Source organism: Dermacentor albipictus, unplaced genomic scaffold (assembly GCF_038994185.2).
Source record: "Dermacentor albipictus isolate Rhodes 1998 colony unplaced genomic scaffold, USDA_Dalb.pri_finalv2 scaffold_47, whole genome shotgun sequence".
In the NCBI taxonomy this organism is placed as follows: Eukaryota; Metazoa; Arthropoda; class Arachnida; order Ixodida; family Ixodidae; genus Dermacentor; species Dermacentor albipictus.
In genome coordinates, this window is record NW_027225601.1 from 533,606 (window position 1) to 554,952 (window position 21,347).

The 21,347-nt window shown below is 45.2% G+C and overlaps 1 protein-coding gene across 1 annotated transcript in view; it reads left to right on the forward strand.

Annotated features, from left to right (window-relative positions):
* LOC135905549 (uncharacterized) overlaps nt 1–21,347 on the forward strand; it is a 162,004-nt gene that overhangs the window by 28,864 nt on the left and 111,793 nt on the right. The window contains exon 3 of the mRNA XM_070530109.1: nt 11,856–12,056. Within this exon, the coding sequence (XP_070386210.1) occupies nt 11,860–12,056 (197 nt within the window). The 5' untranslated portion in view covers nt 11,856–11,859. The remainder of the gene's footprint in view (nt 1–11,855; nt 12,057–21,347) is intronic.

Below are 21,347 nucleotides of genomic sequence, written 5' to 3' on the forward strand. Positions count from 1 at the left end.
CCAGGCCACTACACCGGGAATGCGGCCGCGATCCGTAAAGGCCGCCTTTGCACTAGGCTTGCCGGCCGTTGTCAACGGGAAGCTCACCCAACCCTGTTGCCGGCGCAGCCCGGTTATTGTTTCCGCAACTGCGCGAATGGTCTCGCTCACGGAAGCCAGCCCTATGGATACAAATTCTTCGCTGCCAATGGATCTTTGGAAGCTCCCCGTCGCGAACGGAGAGCACAAAGCACCTTGCCTTGCGTCGTGATGCCACCGGTCCGAAGGCCACCCATAACGTCTTCCAATTGCTCGCAGAACCACCGTACAGTGCTCTTCGAGAGCCTGAATTGCTCGCGGAACTTTTCCTCGGTAAGCTCGTCAAATGCGTCGCGAGAGATGCGTCGCCGAGGCTGCCCGAGAGACTCCAAAAGCGCGATAATAGGAGCTGTTATCGTGACTCGTGAGCGTCAAACCGCCGAACAATGAACGCAATTCTCTGAGCACAACGTGAAACGGCGAGTATTCTCGACAAATGAGGTCAGATCAAACAACATTAAAAAGAAGAACACTAGTTATATTTATCACAGCGCAGGCACAACATTTAATTTCATGTGATCACAGTTGTTTTCAATAATTAACATCGCTAACGTTCTGCAGTGGCGGATCGCGCTTTAATCTAAAAAAACTGGACCCCCGGCAGGGCCAACCAAGCTCGGCGAGCGACGACATTACGAGCAGACGACAGGCGCATCGTCTGCTACTAGCGCTGCTATGGCAACGGCCATTCATTCTTCGAAACGAATGCCCTTGTCGACCGTTCCACGATAGCGGCCGATTTCACTCGGTTTTGGAATGATTGACAGGAGTGTGACGTAAGCGCATTTTGTGGTCCCGCCCCGGCGCAATGACGGCCGTGACGAAACGCGCGGGCGCCAACGAATCACGAGAGGGCAAGCGAGAGAACGGAAAAGCGAGCTGTTTGCGCGATCGCACCCCAGTAATTACCGCGTTTGCAGGTACGTCTTGCCCTACAGAGATAAAAGTCTGGCCTCTAATATTCAGAGGGGACCGGCTTGCCTCGCGCCCATTACAATGTCGAAATTGTTGTCGCTATGGTCACAGCATGGGTGGTTGCAAATCCAGCCTTAGTTGTTGCGTCTGCGGCGGAAGCCATTCCGCTAGTAATTGCTCGGCCGAGTCGGAGTCTTGCTGCCTCTGCGGTGGAGCCCACAAAGCTGATTGCTCAACCGGCCCTGCGAGAACTCAAGAAGTCCAAATAATAGAGGTTATGGACAAAAGGCGCTGCTCGCGTCAAGAGGCAATTGCAGCGGTAACGGAAAGAGCCCATGGTTATGCGAGTGTGGCAGCACGAACCCAAGCTGTCGTTGATGGAAGCCTGTCAGAGGTAATCGCACATGCTATTGAAAAGTCTTTGGCTAAATTTATGGAACGCATAGTAGAAAGCGTCATGGAATGCTTCAATGGACTGGTTACCTCAAAGTTAGAAATATTATTACCGAGAGTTACTGCCATGCCATCATGCTCTGACATTAATGCTTGTTTAACCCACTCTCAGGAAAATGAAGCAGGCGTCGGCAACCCATATAGAGCAAGTCAGGTCTGTCGCAGGTACCTCAACCAAGGCGACTCATAGTTCAGACATCCCTGATTATCCAGATAACTCAAACATGGAAATTGCCGTGAGGGCACACAGAAGGAGGTGTTCTCCCCTTGAGGCTACCACTTCACACTCAGTTAGTAAATCCAAGAAAATCCTCCCTGAAGTCAACCCGAAATGTAATATATTGGAGGAGGCTGTGGCCTCTGCGGTGCTCTCATCACTGGAAGGTAGGTGAGGGCATTTCAGTGGAACTGCAGATCAGTATTCGCTGCTTCTACAGATTTAAACGTTCTATCGTCTCAAATTTCTTCAGATGTAATTTCACTGCAAGAAACCTGGTTATCCCCTGAAAAACAATTTTCTCTGCGCAATTTTAGGTCCTTTCGCCTAGATCGCCCATCGAGAGGTGGGGGACTGTTAATTATGGTCTCAAGCAAGTTTTGCCACAGGGCAAATATATCTATTCCAGCTGATGTCCCCAGAATGTGAAATTCTAGCAGTAGAAATTACTCTCCCTGGCAGTAGGCCTTTCTCATTAGTCAATATATACTTTCCCTCGGGTGTGCAGGACACATACCCACTAGACTCGGTTATGGCGAAATGCGGTAAAGATATAATTTTGGCAGGTGACTTCAACTCTCATCATGTATCATGGGGATCCAGGACAGACCCGTGCGGAAGGCGTCTATGGGACTGGGCAATCACAAATAACTTTTCGTGTCAAAATTCGGGATCACTTACGTTTCTTCGCGGACAGTTCATATCTGTGCTGGATCTTACATTTTCAGGTCCAGGTATTCCCACATCCGCATGGGAAACGGTGAATGTCGGGACGACAAGCCATCATTTGCCTGTTGTGTTTGAAGTGGTAGGTCCGCAGTCCACCGTGCAGGCTCGAATCCACTCTTTTGTTGATTACCGTACATTTATGAATTGCTTGCGGACTACTTTCAAATCAATGGAAAATTCTCCATTGAAAGCCGAGGATATTTGCGCAATCATTGATACTTCGTGCAAAAGATCAGAGTTCCAGGTAAAGGCATGTAAAAACACTGCTTCTACAAATTGGTAGAGTGACGATTGCTCGTGGGACTACAAGTGACGCGAGGCTGCATGGAAACAACTCATGCATAACCAATCTCCCAAAAACTGCAAAACTATAAATTTATTGCTGGAACATTTAAAATAAAGGTAGGTAAGTCAAAAGACGATTACAAGGTCCGACATTTCGAGTTCCTTTCGAAAGGAAATAATAAGCGTGCATTATTTCGGTTTTTAAGATCCCAAAATATGATTCCACGCCCCTTGAACTGAGATTCGGTAGTTTTAACCAGAGGCGAAAAAGCTGACTCCCTAAATGTAATCGCGCAAGGGTTAGAGACCCGCTTCGCTACCTCTCTTCTCTTCTCTCGTTACGCGCAGGGCTCTTCAGAAAAATTCGAAGAGTTTTCCATGGCAGAATTGTCCCAAGCCGTTTCCAGTTTACCAGCTGCAGCCCCAGGTCCCGATGGAGTCACTACCAAAATGATTAAACTTCTCTTTGAAGTCGCTCCTAATGGCTTGTTAGATACCCCAAATTACTCAGTACAATATGCATGGTTCCCTCCTGTGTGGAGAATTGCGAGGGTGATTCCTCTGCCGAAAGACCAAACCAAAGAGTATGTCCTAGACAATATTCGGCCTATTTCTCTAACATCAAATTTCGTAAAACTAATAGAAAGATTATTAAACGCACGTATGGTTCAGTTTGTGACCGCAAGATAATTATTGAGCCCCTGCCAAATTAGGTTCAGACCAGGGATGTCCATTTGGTGCGCACATATCGACCTAGAAAGCCGAATTCAGTTGGCTTGTTACCAAAAACAATATGCTTCCCTAGTCACATTAGACATATCTAAAGTATACGATAGTGTGGAATACCCTTTATTAATAAAGAGGATGCAGGATATTGGATTGCCAGGCTACTTCGTGACGTGGACTGCTGAGTTCTTGCAGGGCAGGGAGTTTTACTGTGCACAAAGCGGAATTTCATCTGGAAAATTCAGACAAACACGCGGGGTTCCTCAAGGGGCAGTTTTGTCCCCGCTGCTGTTTAAGATCCTACTCAGCTCCATTCCTCATCATCGAAATGTAAGCACGTAGGTTTACGCTGATGATATAGCTTTTTTTGCATCAGCAAGTGATGTTCAGTCACTGTACGAATGCTTACAGGAATACTTATTCGACCTAGAAGCATGGCTGGACAATATTCGCTTGTCCCTTAATGTAAATAAGAGTGCCGTTCTTGTCTTTCCCCTACAACACCCAGTTACTATATCCCTTTCATACCGTCACTCCACTATCCCACAAGTGGAAAAGGTCAAGTACCTTGGAATTATGTATGATGGTAATCTTGATTGGCATGAGCATATTGAACATATAACTTCAAAAGCTTCTCGTGCAATGGGGATATTACGAAGGATAAGTAAGTATGGATGGGGATGCGCAAAGACACGCTCATATGATTTACCGCATGTATATTCGACCTATACTAGAGTTCGGTTGTGTGTTATTCTCCGGCGCCGCGACTTACAAGCTACGCCCACTAATTTTGCTGGAACGGGAAGCGCTTCGCTTATGTCTGGGGCTACCAAAGTTTGTAGCCAACGCTGTGCTCTGCAAGGAAGCACGATTAACTTGCCTTGAAATGAGATTTAAAATAATTACCCTACAAACATTTATAAGGCTCTATGAATCCCCACTTCATCAAACAACCACTTTATCTTCATCAAACAACAATTCCAATTTTTTGGAGTCAGATGGCCTCGGTTTCACACGCCACAAGTCATTGTATCGCAATCCTTATTGAATCCGTTAGACGCAAATATAAATGATATAATCACGGAAAACAGCCTCTCAAATTCACTAGTTATTACTTACGATGACCTATACCCAAATAATGCAAAGCAGCTTCTCTCGCATATTCCTAGCGGCTTACTCCATGATAACTTGAATCAACTCCACACTAACGTAATTATAGCAACGGATGCTTCGCAGAGTGAAGAAAAGGCAGGAGTTGGAATCTTCTCATCATCATTGGACTGGTCCTTTTCTATTCGGCTTCCCGACTTCACTCCTATATACCTAGCCGAATTCCTTGCTGTTGTCCTAGCTTTACGAAAGCTACAATCTTCCAGATCAGTGGCGGTCGTAATCCCAGATTCTTTTTCTCTGTGCACCTCACATACTGCTCCCGACGAGACACACATATTCAAAACTTTGTACTCACTGGCTCCATGTCATTTGAGAAGTTTACGGTTAATATGGGTACCTGGGCAACGGGGCATATTTATGAATGAGGTGGCAGACAGCTTCGCCAAGGTTTCTATCAGTGGCCCAGTGCATCCCCTTCTTCCAACGATGGGCTTTATCACGTCCGCCAGGTTCAGAAGATACATCGTTTTAACATCTAAATCGAGCCTCAAATCATCCTTGGAACTACGCCACTTACAATTCCCTTGGAGCAGAAAGTTTCGCAAAACAAGACAAACGGAAGTTACATTAACGAGACGACGTTGTCGAGTCCCACCTCTGAATTTTTACATGCACCGATCTGGTCTGGCAATATCCCCATTGTGCCATTTTTGCAATGCATTAGAGACGATTGAGCACTACCTACTGGAATGCCGGCGTTTCTCCTCCATGAGGAAAATGACATTAGAAATTACAGTGCGACAGCCTGGCCTGCCATTGAACACACCAGTACTACTGTCTTTCGGAGCGTCTGAGCTTGGGCACTCACACAGGAATGTGTGCTTCGCCTTAGAAAAATTTATTACTGAATCAAACCGATTTCATTGATGACCGTATTATTCTATTCATTCCTCCTCTATTGCCTCATTGATATATTATAGACAATTATTTTTTTTCATCTACGTAGCATGACAATCTACTGAACCGTTTCGATTTTCCCTCGCCTAAATTCATGTAACAAAATTTTAGATTTTTACCTCCATTTTCTGCACTCATAAGCAAAGTCTGCCCGACTCTTGGCCAATCCCTGCGAGTGAGTAAGCGCCAAACTCATCAAGGACATCATCATCATCATCATAAGCGCAGAAGAATGCACTAAACAGCAACGAGTAGACCCGGAGCTAAAAGGCGTCGTCGAGTATTAGGAAGGGAACACCGACGTAGTACCTAGGGCATTTAGGCGGGGATCGTCTTTGTTCACATTATAAAACAACCTGCTCGTTAAGAAGAACTTCTCACCAGTCCGCGCCAGGCAACTTCTTGTTGTCCCGTCAGCACTGCGTCCAGAAGTACTGTACGCCCTACATGTCGATCCATCCGCTGGGCACCTCGGATTCACCTAAACACTGTCGAGGATACAGGAAAGGTATTACTGGCCGCGTCTGACCGCCGACGTTGCCCGTTACGTCAAGACATAACGAGAGTGTCGGCGACGCAAGACACCACCGACAAGGCCAGCAGGATTACTACAGCCTATCAAACCTCCTTGCCGACAATGTCAGCAGATCCGGATGGATTTGTTGGGTCGTTTCCGGCTTCAACACCCGGAAATGAGTGGATCGTCATGGCGACGGATTATCTCACCCGCTTCGCTGAAACTAAAGCTCTACCGAAAGGCAGCGCATCCGAATTGGCGAATTTTTTGTCGAGAACATTCTGCTGCGACATGGTGCACCAGAAATCCTCATCACCCACAGAGGCACAGCGTTTACAGCGCAGCTTACCCAATCTATTCTGCAGTAAAACCATACAAGCCACAGTCGGACAACTGCCTACCACCCGCAGACGAATGGTCTTACAGAGCGCCTGGACAAGATCATCGCCGACATGCTAGCAATGTACGTCGACGTTCAGCACAATATGTGGGACGCGTTCCTGCCGTACATAACCTTTGCTTACAACACGGCGGTGCAACAAACAACGCAGATCACGCAGTTTAAGCTGGTTTACAGCAGTAACCCGACGACGACGCTCGACGCCATGCTGCCGCACGTCACCGACGGCGAGAAGCTTGACGTCGTGAGCTTTCTCCAGCGCGCCGAAGAAGCCCGACAACTCGCCCGCCTACGGATCAAGAACCAGCCGCGTACCGACGGCCGACACTATAACCTACGATGACGCTTCGTTGAGTACCAGGCCGGTGACCATTTTAGGTTTTCGACCCCTTTACGCCGCCGAGGACTGAGCGAGAAGCTTTTGCGTCGCTACTTCGCACCGTACAAGATCATCCGACGTATTGGCGCACTGGACTATGAGGTCGTGCCAAATGGCATTTCGCTATCACAGGGGCGCCGCTCACGATCTGAAATAGTCCATGTTGTGCGACTTAAGCCGTACTACCAGCGTTAAAGAAATTTGGGACTTGGCGTAACTGACCTTTGGACTTTGTCTCTTTTCGTTGTTTTCTTAGTTTTGTTTAATAAGTGTTCTTTTGCGTTTCTCTCTTCTATATTTGTAGCATCGGGACGGTGCTTTTTAAGAGGGGGGTAATGACATGTGTACTTCTTTATCTTTATCGGGCGACCATTTCTCGCCACCTAAAAATGTTATCGCACAGCGCAGGACGCGCCTGCATGTAAAAGAAATTTCTGGAATGTTATCGTTGGTTCCGTCCATTGTCTTTCACCGCAACTTGTGTAATCTGATTGCATGTGTGCGCGACGCGAATGGTATAGAACTTTGTGGAAGACACGCGGGTACCAGTGGTTACTCTGAAACATTCGACGACTGATCTATAGGAGCCGACGTGCTTGACCCACTGATCAGATTTTCGACGATCGCCGACCGTGTTCGCCGCTATCGTTGTGGTATAAGTGTAGCTTGCTTTCTTGGGCACAGGTTCGCCTAATAAAAGTTAGTTTTGTCTTTCACAGTATTGCTACTGTGTTCTTCAACGTCCCCATCTCGTTGTTCCACCAGGTTGTTTCACCAGCCGCAACATCAGTAAAATATGCTGTGCTTATTCAACGTACGTCATAGTCTTTTTCTCCATTAAAGAAACATATTATATATATATATATATATATATATATATATATATATATATATATATATATATATATATATATATATGCTGCACTAATCAATCAGCCGTGTGTGCAATGCGCAAACTATCATATTCAACCGAAGAGTTGAAAATTTCTTAACCTAATTTGTTTTCCAAATTTTTTTAAAGATTTGCAGAGCTCGAAGAATAGCCGTGGGAATTTTTATCAACGACGCATACCTTTTATCTTAAATCTCCGCAGATTCTTATGAAGTGCAAGACATACTTGGTTCTAGCTGTCTGAATTTGATGTAATTGTAGGGCCCTATAATGTAAACCTATTCCAGTTTCCTGACGTAAAAAAGACGGTTTTTGGGAGCGACCTATTAACATAAACTAGTCACTCTTCAAAAGCAAAATGAACCGGTTCATCCCTAGCGTAACTTTCCGTCCCACCCGCCAAAATTCTTGGTTTACTAAGTCGTTAAAATCACTTGAAAACAAGAAGAAATGCTTTTTCGCGTCGCCAAGACTAGAAACTGTGTTCGCGCATGGGACAACATTGCAGAAAAAGCATATTAAACAGAAGTGAGCAAGGCGAAGTACTCATTCTTTTGCACTGAACTACCAAAAATCACGTTTCTGGCAAATACTAGACCCAGATGACACCCCTCATTTTATCCTTACTAATCAATCTGGTCAAGAAGCAAGTTGTTCAGAAAGCGACAATATTGTTAATATAGTATTTTCGTCTGTCATTACGAATGAGTCTAACTCTACTGAAATACAACTGTTTTCTGTTATTTTACCTGAAATGCCACCCGTAAACGTTAGTTTCTCTGGTATCCTGTCCTTGTTTGAAAGAAAAATGTAGTTGTCATCTTCTACTGGTACGGACGAAATAAATGCCAAGCTCTCAAAAACACTAAGCACATATCCGCAGAATGTTTACTATTGCTGTTTTGCCAGTCACTCTCCTCAGGACTTCTCCCTGCCGACTGGAAGTGTGGGAAGGTCATTCCAGTTCACAAAGCCGACAACAGAGACTGTCCGTTAAATTACCGACCCATATTTCTAACCCATGTGTGTTGCAAACTCATGAAACATATCATATACTCTCAGATCATGCAGTTCCTGATTCTAACAGCTTTTTTTCGAAAAGGCCTCTCATGCGAATCCAAACTATCCCTTTTTCTTCATGACATGCATGCTAAATTCGACACTAACCTATAAACAGATCCTATTTTGCCTTACTTCGGCAAGGCTTTGGTAAAGTACCACACAAGCGTCTACTAGTGAATCTCTCTCAAATAAGTCTGCCGCCCGACGTTCTAAACTGCATCACCCAATTTCTGACTAACCGCCCTCAGTTTAATTCCCTTAACAATGTCAAGTCTAACTCTCTTCCTGTAACATTCGCCTTGCCGCAGCGATCTATCCTCGACTCATTTTATTTATAGTATATGTCAACAACTTGCCTAACAATTTATCATGCAACATCCGCATATTAGATGACGACTGTGTTATCTATCGCAATACAACTAACATATCTGACTAAACAGCCCTACAGAAAGATGTTAATAAAGGTTCGACTGGTTTAACCGCTGGCTAATGAACATTAATCCTAACAAATGTAAATTGGTTTCCTTCCACCACCGCAAAAACCCGCTCCAATCTCCCTATAAAATCGCTATTATACCGGTCGACACAAGTGAATCCTATAAATACCTTGGTGTAACACTAACCCCTCATCTTTCTTGGCGCAGCCATGTCACGAATATCATTTCATCGGCTAACCGATCATTAGGATTTTTAAAACGTCATCTGCGTCACTCACCCTGCCACGTGAGACATTTGGCTTACCAATCGCTAATTCGGCGCAAACTTGAGTAGGCATCTCAAATCTGGAGCCCTCGCCAAGTGTATTTTCTCAATGCTATCCAAGCAGTGCAAAATCATGCTGCTCGCTTCATTTATTCTTCTTATTCATACGATATCAGCGTGTCATCCCTTAAGAATGAATCTGGTCTGCCTACTCTTTCGTCTCGACAAAGGATCGCCACACTCTCACTTTACTACAAGTTTTATCACAGTTCTTTCAGCCAGCCACCTTACATCGCTCCCGCAACGCGCACTTTCCCACGCACGGGCCATTCACTTCAAGTCGCCCTGCCCCGTTCTGGCACCAAAACTGTTTCTGCATCATTATTTTACCGCGAACGGAATGGCCTTCCCCAGGACAATGTTTTAGTCACCTGTCCATCCCGTTTTATTCAAAGTATATCCATATACCTGTGTTGTTAACCACATGTGGTATTAGTAACATCTCTGTACAACCCACCCATTATGTAACACCCCCTTGTCGGGTCTTTAAGGAAATAAAGTGAAGTGATGTGAATGGTTGCAAGACGCGCCGGCTTTTGGCCTGCTCGAATTGTCGGCACACTTTAATGGTTGTGTGAATGGCAGAGCAGCTATTGCACATAAAGAGTATACACCCGTCATCAGCAATGCCGTTAAGCACGTTTCCGACCTTCTCAGCTTCTGGCATGTCGTGATCGGCTTTACGACAAAGTTCCAGCACGCCCTGGATGTACGAGACATAGATAACCGTGGGGTACTGGGCACGGAAGGCCAATTCGTGCTTTGCGGCAATTTTACGGCCGGCTGGTTTGCCAAACAACTCTGTCAATTTCTGTTTGCATTGGCCCCAGCTGGTTAGCTCCTCTCCATGGTTTTCGTACTACACCTTCGCCGTGCCGCTTAGGTAAAACAACAGGTCAGATAGCTTAAGCGTAAGGTCCCATTTGTTGATTCCACTCTCGCGTTCGTACATGGCCACCCACTCTTCAACGTCGGCACCAGCGGTCCCTGCAGAAAGTTTCAGGATCCTGTGGTTGCACAAGGAGAATGGAAGGTGACAGTGACATAGCTGGTGACGGTGACGTTGTAGGTGTCAACGACGTTGATCCCGCGTGCTCACCGTCATTCATGGTGCGGATCGTGAAGCGATGTCAACTTAGGAGCTCCGTTTCCAGCGGTAGTACCCCGTACCTCTCACCAATATCTTACGGGGATACTGCCTGTTTAGAACTATATTTACAGTATATATACAGGAGGAGTCATAGCTGTTAAGATGGCTGACCACCAACAACACGCTGCAGCCAGCATCTCTGATGTGCTTATTCCCCTCTTTGGCTGCAATAATCCGTAACAATATATATATATATATATATATATATATATATATATATATATATATATATATATATATATATATATATATATATATATATATATATATATGAATTACGTCACCCTCTATATATTTCCTCCAAGTGTCTGGCGTTTACCTTGGGTTTAAAGTAGGCATTGTGCCTTTCATTTCATGTTCCAAGTTGATTTCCAGCCCTAGAGTACAGGGACAGAAATCTAAGAGCTATGGATTACCAACTAACCGATGCGAGGTATGCCTAGATATTGAGATAGGTGAAAAAGTATTAGAGATCATAAGGCAGGCATTATGAAATACAACCTTTTAGCGCGCAGAAGACAAAAGCACAATATGGCAGACCTAGACAAAGCGTACAGTCTGTCTAACTGTTCCTGCGTTTTAACTTTTTTGTACTAAAAGGTAAAATCAAATAACAACAGCCTCAAACACAAATTGTTTCAATACATTACGAAGTCATGACCCGGAGCTTAGTGGTTTTCTTGAAAAGTGTGCAGTCATTGCATTCTACCAGTGAAAATGTATGGAGTCATTGGAAGCTTAAAAAACAAGCTTTGAAATAAGCTAACTGCCGCACCATGAGTGGTGAGCCTAAAAAGTGGTAGGTTTTCTTCCTGTCTGTTGACAGACAGACAGTGTTGTTGAATAGAGAGCACATTGAGAAGTAGCCAGTATTGTATTTGAAATTAAGAAGAAAAACGAGCTCAGCAGAGCATCTAATGCGTGGACCACGTAGCAAATAGCTTATTAAAGTTCTACAATGGGTGTCAAGAGAAGGAAGCTCAGTCGATGGCAGACGAGTGTTAGATAACTGAAGAAATAAGATAACGAACAAATTTTCAGGGCTTACTCCGTATCAGTTATTGCATGACTTTTGTAATAGGTTAAAGAGAAATAACAATAAGATAGACATTCGTCCTACAGTAGACGCAAAATTAAACTCATGATTATGGTGATGATGACACTGGTGACTGTGCGTAACTGGAGTAACATCTGCGCTTGATGCTTTTGTGATCTGACAGGGAGATGGAACTCTTCCGGGCAGCGCTTACCTGGTTCAGCGCGAAATGGCCTGAGCGCGAGCCATACATCGTCGAGGTACTCAAATGCATCCGCTTTTGCAACATGCCCGTGGTCGATGTATTGGAGTGCATGGACCAGTGTGTGCTCCCGGAATTGTCCGCCAAAGCAGAAGTACGTCGGATGCTAGACGGCGCCATTTGGTGAGTATGCAAAACATGGGCGCGCATTGGACGCTCAAATTTTAATGATCATCCTGGTATCTGTCTGCCTGTCTGTCTGTCTGTCCGTCCGTCCGTCCGTCCGTCCGTCCGTCCGTCCGTCCGTCCGTCCGTCCGCCCGCCTGTCTGTCTGTCTGTCTGTCTGTCTGTCTGTCTGTCTGTCTGTCTGTCTGTCTGTCTGTCTGTCTGTCTGTCTGTCTGTCTGTCTGTCTGTCTGTCTGTCTGTCTGTCTGTCTGTCTGTCTGTCTGTCTGTCTGTCTGTCTGTCTGTCTGTCTGTCTGTCTGTCTGTCTGTCTGTCTGTCTGTCTGTCTGTCTGTCTGTCTGTCTGTCTGTCTGTCTGTCTGTCTGTCTGTCTGTCTGTCTGTCTGTCTGTCTGTCTGTCTGTCTGTCTGTCTGTCTGTCTGTCTGTCTGTCTGTCTGTCTGTCTGTCTGTCTGTCTGTCTGTCTGTCTGTCTGTCTGTCTGTCTGTCTGTCTGTCTGTCTGTCTGTCTGTCTGTCTGTCTGTCTGTCTGTCTGTCTGTCTGTCTGTCTGTCTGTCTGTCTGTCTGTCTGTCTGTCTGTCTGTCTGTCTGTCTGTCTGTCTGTCTGTCTGTCTGTCTGTCTGTCTGTCTGTCTGTCTGTCTGTCTGTCTGTCTGTCTGTCTGTCTGTCTGTCTGTCTGTCTGTCTGTCTGTCTGTCTGTCTGTCTGTCTGTCTGTCTGTCTGTCTGTCTGTCTGTCTGTCTGTCTGTCTGTCTGTCTGTCTGTCTGTCTGTCTGTCTGTCTGTCTGTCTGTCTGTCTGTCTGTCTGTCTGTCTGTCTGTCTGTCTGTCTGTCTGTCTGTCTGTCTGTCTGTCTGTCTGTCTGTCTGTCTGTCTGTCTGTCTGTCTGTCTGTCTGTCTGTCTGTCTGTCTGTCTGTCTGTCTGTCTGTCTGTCTGTCTGTCTGTCTGTCTGTCTGTCTGTCTGTCTGTCTGTCTGTCTGTCTGTCTGTCTGTCTGTCTGTCTGTCTGTCTGTCTGTCTGTCTGTCTCTGTGTCCGAGTCTAAACATTTTGCCGCGAAATTCTCTCCCTGGGTATGTAACAGTTCGTACGTGTCACTCTTTAATAAGGCTCTGTGAAGACAACTTTGGTCACTAGGAAATCTCTCAGTAGATATTTGTCACCTTTAATATTTAAAATATGCTTTAAACAAATAATCAGCCATGTCGCCTTCATCATGAGACCGGTTACTAATGCCATTAAAAATACTAAAAATTTCTAAAATACGGATGCAACGCACGTTTCATTGCGTAAGCATAGCACGACTTTTCCGCTCTTATCTATGTATGTTTGTGCATAGCATTTATTTCGACAACCTGCATCCCTGTGTGGTTCATGGCAGAATGGTTAAAGCACGGGGCTGATGGACTGAGTGAGCCGGATTTGAAACGAAGTGCCGGACCGGCTTGAGTCTTGGAGTTTGCGACTTTGTGTACAGAAGTGCTGCTCTTTAGAGAACCTCTTTCCCGCCACTGTAGATGCGCGACTGTAAACCGACCGCTATGCAACGAAACTCTTTGACGCCGGCTACGGGCAGTGGATGTGTGCCAATCTGTCGGTGCTAGTTTTGTGGAAGGTTGTGTTTGGAGGCAGCAACAGCAGCTTATTTAATGACATTTTCGGTCACTCGGCAAAGCCCAGTAGGTGCATGGTGCTCTGCAGTGACAAAAAAGATCCTTGGAATTTATCCGATGATGGACGGACTCAAGCCCACGTTACAGGGCTTCCTCAAAAAAAAAACAGCAACAAAAAGCTATAGCAGGCTCCGCCGCATATGCACTGGGCATGCGCTGCTTTTGTTTGGACGTCTTTCACGCCTATGCTTTAGTGAGCTGAGCCATGGATGCACTGGGTTTGTGCCAGTGTTCAATCAACCTCTCTATGACTTCGATCACTGCGTATGTGCCACTGCGTGTGTGGCAAGCAGCCGGAACATTTGTAAATGTTCGCACGCGTCTAGTGTCTGATTCATTACGGGAACTTTTCGGCAGGGCCACGAGATAGCACAGCGTCTTTAGAAAGAAGCTCGAAGGAGGATCGTGATGGCCGCATGGGGACTTTTTCAAGCATTCACATGCGCTGGTGCGCCGTCAATTTCGAAAATCATGCGCAGGCTTCGCCGCAGCTCCGCTAAGTCACGCCGATGGTTCTTGATCAAGCTGAAGGAGTAGGCCTGCTGGATCACCCGCCTTCCATTTCGATGGCGCCAATACGTTGCGTTCTGTTGTCGCTATAATATTTCTATGCTAAACTCATTACCGTCGGCAGCCATCGTTCGGTGGCTAGCGCTCAACTTTTGTAAAGATAGTAGGCTCTTTCACCTATTTTGAACCCTGGAACAACGGGATTAGGGCTACACTGCACGTTTCCGGAATTACCTCAATAGCTTAACGAAGACGACTGCAGAAAAAAGAACGACGAAACACTCGCTACAGAGCACCTGTCCTGTTGTTCTCACTTTTGCTGTCATCTTTCTCATGCTACTGAGGTAATTATTTTGAGACGCAGATCAGTGAGTAATGCATCTGAACTACAGCAAGACAGTCAATAATGTTTTAGGGTCTAGTACCTCATGTTAGCATGATTGCAGGAGTTAACTCATGTTAAGCAGTTAGGACTGAGCCAGAAATAATGTCATATGCTGGTCGCTTAACGCGGTTTTGACTAGCACTACGTCACCGCTTAAGCTGTTTATATTTCCAGGTGCAACGGTGCTGCGTTAGGCCGCTCACCAACTGAAGTTTTTTGTACTAGGTTTTGCCATTTTTGATAGCAGCTATGTAAATTATAAGCCCACTTGCAGTGTATACATGATTTCTTCAAAACGTCTGCCACAAATCATCTACAGCTGACAGTACAACTTGTCTCGTATTTTCTGATTATTTGGTGCAACTAGATTAGCTATGCGCGCTTTAACATTAACCGTCAGAACTGAGAAAGCGGCACGGTCTTAAAGTTACAAGTTTTTAATCAGGCGCCTTTAAACCTTTTTGCCTGATGGTCAAATTGGCAGACACTGGTGGTGTCGAGGCCAGCACGCAAAAGAACTAACTACAAGTTTGTAAAAATAAATAGTAAATACTTGTCATGTAATGGTAATCAATGAGCATGGTAACTGACTGGTAACATTGCTAATTGTTATAATACCAGGACTGGACAACCAAAGTAAACGATTTCTATAAATATTTAAATTTGTGAAGAAGCGGTGCAGGTTGTAGCTGAATGTGAAATTTTTATTCGTAATATTCGATGGACATCATTCAATATTTGCAATGGGGGTGTTCGCCTAGCAGAAGGGTCAGTAGTTATAGGTTGTAGCGCTAGGCTTAGATTGGCGCTATATCGTAACGGGGAAGCAAACCCATCTCGTCGTCTTCTTCTCTTGCACCAGCACACCAGCACAATGCCCACTGACCAGTGCCTTCAGTACAGATTCCTCATTTTTTAGATGAATTGGCATTCAAACAAAACGTTTCGCGAACGAGCAACTCTTTCAGGAATGCAATTTTTCTTTTAGCGTCCGACTATGCGTGGCGTATTAGGTTTAAATAATAAAAAACATTGGTAGTGGCAAGCATGTTCATAACTCTCCATGGAAAGCAGTCATTTTAAGATATCTGCTTCAAGCAGGCACCTACAAGACATTAGTGTTTTTAGGATTGCGTCAGCAATCTCTCTGAAGAGTGACTTGTTTGGTTTTGGGTAGCCATCGTACTTCCGTTATTTCTTCGAATCCATATTAACTTTTGTGCAAAGTGTTTACATTTAGGCAGTGGAGAGGCATAGGCGATTTGGTGTAGTATTGTGTGTAAGAGTGGGGTCGAAGATTAATATGCTGAACACAAAGGTAATTATAACTAGCCGGGCAAAGGAACAAGAGTTCAGGATCGCCAGTCGGCCTCGAGAGGCATTTGATTCATTAGATATACCAGCAGTCATAGAGGCATGAGTAAGTTAAGGTGTGCAGAATGGCAAGTTAAATACCTTGGAAAATATCTACAGAGGAAAGTTGTACAGCTACCTTCATTCTACACAACAAAAACAGGAATATACCTATAAAGAAAGGGGTCAGACAGGTAGGCACAATCTCGCCTATGTTATTAACTGCGTGCTTCGAAGAAGTATTAAAGCTATTAAACTGGAAAGGCTTAGGAGTAAAGATCGACGGCGAGTATATCAGCAACTTTCGGTTTGCCGATGACATTGTTCTTTTCAGCAATACTTCAGACGAGTATTAACAGATGACTGAGGACCTTAATAGAGAGAGAGTGCAGAGTGGGGTTGAAGATTATCATGCAGAAGATAAAGATAATTATAAATAGCCAGGCAAAGAAACAAGAGTTCAGGATTGTCATTCAGCCTCTAGAGGCTGTGAAGAAATACGTTTACCTAAGTCAATTATTCACAGGGAACCCCTACCATGAGAACGAAATTCATACAAGAAAAAAAATTGGGTTGTATCGCATACGGCACAAATTGCCGGCTCTTTACAGGAAGCTTACCATTATCATTGAAAAGGAAGGTGTACAATCAGTGCATTTTACCTGTGCTAACATATGGGGCAGAGACTTGGAGAAAGGCAAAGAAGCTTGTGAACAAGTAAATGACCACGCAAAGTGCGATACAATGAAGATTACTAGGCATAACGTTAAGGGACAGAAAGAGAGCGGTCTGGATCAGAGAGCAAATGGGTATAGACGATATATTAATTGACATAAAGATGAAAAGATGGTGGTGGGCAGGCCACGTAATGCGCTGGTCAGATAACCGTTCAACCATGAGGGTTGCACAATGGGTACGAAGAGAATGAAAACGCAATCGGGGACGACAAAAGACTAGGTGGATCGATGAAATCAGGAAATTCGGGGGCGCTAGTTGAAATCGGTTGGTACAGGAAAAGGTAAATGGAGATCGCAGGGAGAGGCCTCCGTCCTGCAGTGGACATTAAACAGGCTGGTGACGATGATGATGATTATGATGATAATGATGTGACAAACAAAACAGTGCAGTGCACCCGAAAGAGATTGCGCGTGTTGTTTCGTGTAGTTCTGTCCTGTGTGGCGGAATTTTATTCGGAACGTATGCGGGCTAAGGGTTACCAGAAAAGCTGACTCGTTAAAGCTGGCTCATTATGGCAATACGAATGACTGGATAAGTAATTGTTTAATTAGAGCTAAAATATTGCTTTATTGCCAATTTTGAGTGAGTTTTGAGAAAATAATTTGTGGAAGGTGTTCACAAGTGATATGGTTGGGCATTGCCTCTTTAAAGTTATAACGGCAATTTATACACATGACAAAAAAGATTGTGTACTTGATTACATATAAGAATAGAGCGAAATATGCACCACGGTCCACACCAAATACAATTTCCATTGGTGCACCAGTCAGTTGTGTTTGCCTATTTCATTGACATCAAGCGGTTTGTCCCTGTTAAAACAGGCCTTTTCTCCGTACAGATCAGTTTTGTCTCACTGGTTAAGGAAAAAAAGATCCTGAATTTCTTGGCAATTTATGTGGCTAATTGGCAAATCATTCCTCAGGGAAACTTGATCTTTAGTGTGAAGCAACGAGCCTTTATTTTTCACTGAGCCTAGCATTTTGAATAGCAGAGTAAAATCATTAAGTCTGAGTAGACTCTAGGATGCGCAGATTTTTTTTAATTGGGGAAGGGCAGGTTCACTGTATTTTTGTGAGTAGAACTTGTTTACTCTTCGGCTGTAACCGGCTATTAAACACTTAGGCTTACTTACGCGACACATGAGACGAATACAAATGGCTCGTACCGCAATGCGTCCGTACAATTCTGAATCAGAGCACGAAGCAAAATACTATGCGTGGGGTCGTAAGAAAGCTTTAGATAATTACGAAGGTTTTAAATTTACAACTGAGAACACTGGTCGATGGTGGCTGCAACATACACTATGTAAAGTCGACCACCGATTCTTTAATACTACCGCGCGAGTGTAGGCTGCCCGACTGGTCAGCGCTATCTAACGGCGCGAACCGACGAGATCAGAAAGAGTAGCGCATGCGCACCAAGTTTACTCGAAGTACAAGTTTTGTCTGCTGGGTCTTCCAACAGGCATGACACCACCGTGATTAACTCAGTGTAAGCTTCCTTGCCTATTAAATACAGCAAGTGCGCGTGAACCCAAACGCGTCTCTTTTATAACTTATGGCGCAGTAGTGCACAAGCACCGTAAGGCAGAGAGCAAAACACGCAAAAATGCATGATCTAGGTGCATTGCAGCTTTGCACACTTTGTTCATGATTTTCATGCCTCTGCACAATAGAACAGGCACAGACAAATTCAGAACACTAGAGCTTTCTCCAATAATCCCGGATGCTTGCGCCCAATAAATAGTACCAGAGGCGGGATTTTGCTAGTAGGAAGCGCCAAGCAGGTGAAACATGCGCTTCCAGTGAACTTTGTGCGCATGCAGTACTCTTACTGAAATCTTTCCTTCGCGCCGTTAGAAGGCGGTGAACGGTAGGCCAGTCGACGCTAGCGCGGTATTGCTAAGTAATCAGTCCGCTCTAGTACACTGTACCCTCAGATTGCCGCATATCGGAACCTATAACCAATATAATTTATTAGGGCAGAAGAGGCTGATTAAAAAAACATTATGAAATGTGCTAATTTCTCCGATATTCGATGCCGTCGAGCCTACACCTAGAAGCCTTGAAGTGGCGAAATAACAGAACTTGCAATTACGATTATGCAATTACAGTTCTCAAATTGCATTGCAGTTACCGTTTTAGCCAGAAATTGCTCAGTTTGAGAATATTTTTTCAAAGACCTAATCGTGATAGATTTTATTGTTGTACTTCTGGAGGTACAAGAACAGTTAACTGTAACCCCATCTTTCGTAAGAAACACATATTCGCACTTTCAACGGTGGTCTGTAGGCTCTCGGTGGACGTAAAATTATGTGGATACTGTCGAAGCTGAGTGCCAACGAGGGTAATTGGCTTGCAGATTCCACTGCATTATCATCTAAAGTGCGTGAGTACCAGGAAATTGTGCTTGAGGCTTTAACGACGTTTTGATGTGTGCGTGGATGTTTTTCGTGTAACGTTCTGAGACGAGTAAATACAAACTATTGGTGAATATTCAGTGTAGGCACACCGCAGCAAATCGTAGAAAACAAACTGAAAAGCGTGGCCTGGGCCACCTGGGCAGGCGGCTTCCGTCTCTACGAGAACTTTGCGCACAGATGCCACTTGAGTAATGGCTTTCGGTGGCTAACACAGACATAGCCGGATCTTCCACGCAAGTGCACCAACATGCAGCTGGTACTCCTAACTACCGTATAGTTTGGGAAGGAAAGAAAACCACCAGTGCAACATTAGGGATCGCGCTTGGCAGTGACGAGGGGCCTCGAACCCCTATCTGTAGTGCGCTTTGCAAGACAACCGCCGCAGGCATTCTTCTACCACGTGGCAAGCGCGTGAGTGTGAAACGAGCTCACAAGTTTATGCTGTAGCGAGTAGTTCAATGGGCGGCCTTCCCTAATAGGTGTCAGTGGGCCCAATCCAGTTTCGCACTGCCGCACCAGCACCATAGAATGCGCGTGGTTCGAGTCTGGATACGGACACTTTAGTCGCGCAACGCCGGCAGGATGCGGCGCCACCTTTACTTTTCAGGCGAATGCCTTAGATCTCTATGTTTCAAGGTCGCATCAGGAGGTGCAGAAAATTTCACGCGACCCAAGGAAGGCCAGAAAAGAAGCAAAGCATGTCCAGCCATGTATAAAGCATTATTATTGATCAGCAGAGTTAATTAAAGATTGCTAAATGATTGTATCAAGGTGGATTCAGGTTGATTAAGCTGGATTATGGTGGATAAAGGTAGATTATTGTGGATGAAGGAGGATTATGGTGGAATAAGGTGGATGAAGGTGGAATAGGGTGAATTGACGTGGATTAGGGCGAAACAAGGTGCCTTCCCAGGAGGCCTTTCTTACGCGCAGCTCAGCTCTGTTGGTCCCCCCAGTCTGAGGATTTGCCCTTTGAGGGAAGGTCTCTGCCAAGGCATCCTTCTCTCATTTCGCGCCTCATTCTTGGGCGGCGATTCAGTATCAGTTCCACCTCGTTAGAAATGATTTCTGCGATAGGTGACACAGGCAGCCGAGACCGTGAGTTGTTTGGCGTACCACCGTCAACACAAGATTATTTAATTCGTAGTAAGCGCTGAAAGTCCTTATTTTTCTCATTTCTTTGCCACAATACATATAGATATTGTTCAAGTTCGCCGAACATGTATTGTATACCTAGGCGCGTTCATAGCCCCATGCGTATGGGTGACTCTGAAACCCCGACATTAGAACCATTGAGGAATATTATGCCATATCAGCTGCTTGCGATCAGCAAAGCCCCTGTTGCGCGGAAAATTTTTAACATGTTTTGAAGCATTTGAGATATACGAAATCATGTTTAACTGACTCGAAAATACCGCATCGTGCGTTATGATATTATTTTTCATGGAAGTCGCAGTCGGCAGTATAGTTTTCGCCTAGCCGAATTCATGACTGCCTGCATATGTGTGGTCTTCGGTACGCTTGTAGGCCCTACCAAGCCTAGTTCACGGCCGGCTGCGCACGTGCGATTCAGGAACGACAAGGCCAGAGCGGTTTAGAAATAGGTGTATATTGAGTTACCCATCGCGATCAGGAAAACAATTCTACCGCGAATAAATCAAAGAAGTTGTTACGTGTAGGGCCCTCGGGGCTGTACTTAACGGCGAAAACGTAGCCTCGTCGTTTGTGCGATTATCTTATTGAGCTAGGTCGAATGCTCGGTTGCCATAGTCCAAAGTCCAAATCCGGCTATCAATTTTTTACGATGGTGAGCCTGAAGTTCACCTCCTCCAGTGCACACCTGCAGGCTTGGAGTGACGCCTGTCACCGGCAAAAGACGCCCAGAACGAGTGCGGCTATACTAATCCAGGTACTACCAAATTGGGAAGGCCCAGTAAGCTTCGACGTGACATTCCCTCACCAGAACAGAAATTGGCCTCCCTGGGGCAATATTCGGCCACCCCCTCCCAAATTGCTCACTCAGTTACCCAATGACCCTCAGTCTCCAGCAGCTGCGGAGCACCTGACCAAGGTGGCGGTCAGAAACTCAGCTAAGAATTTCGGCGTCGGGACAGGACGCGAATGGAAAGTGACCTTGATAACGTTAACACCCGAGCTCTGCCGAGTGAGCCTAGTTTAGCAGGAATCTTTGAGGAACTATCAGACATTGCTTG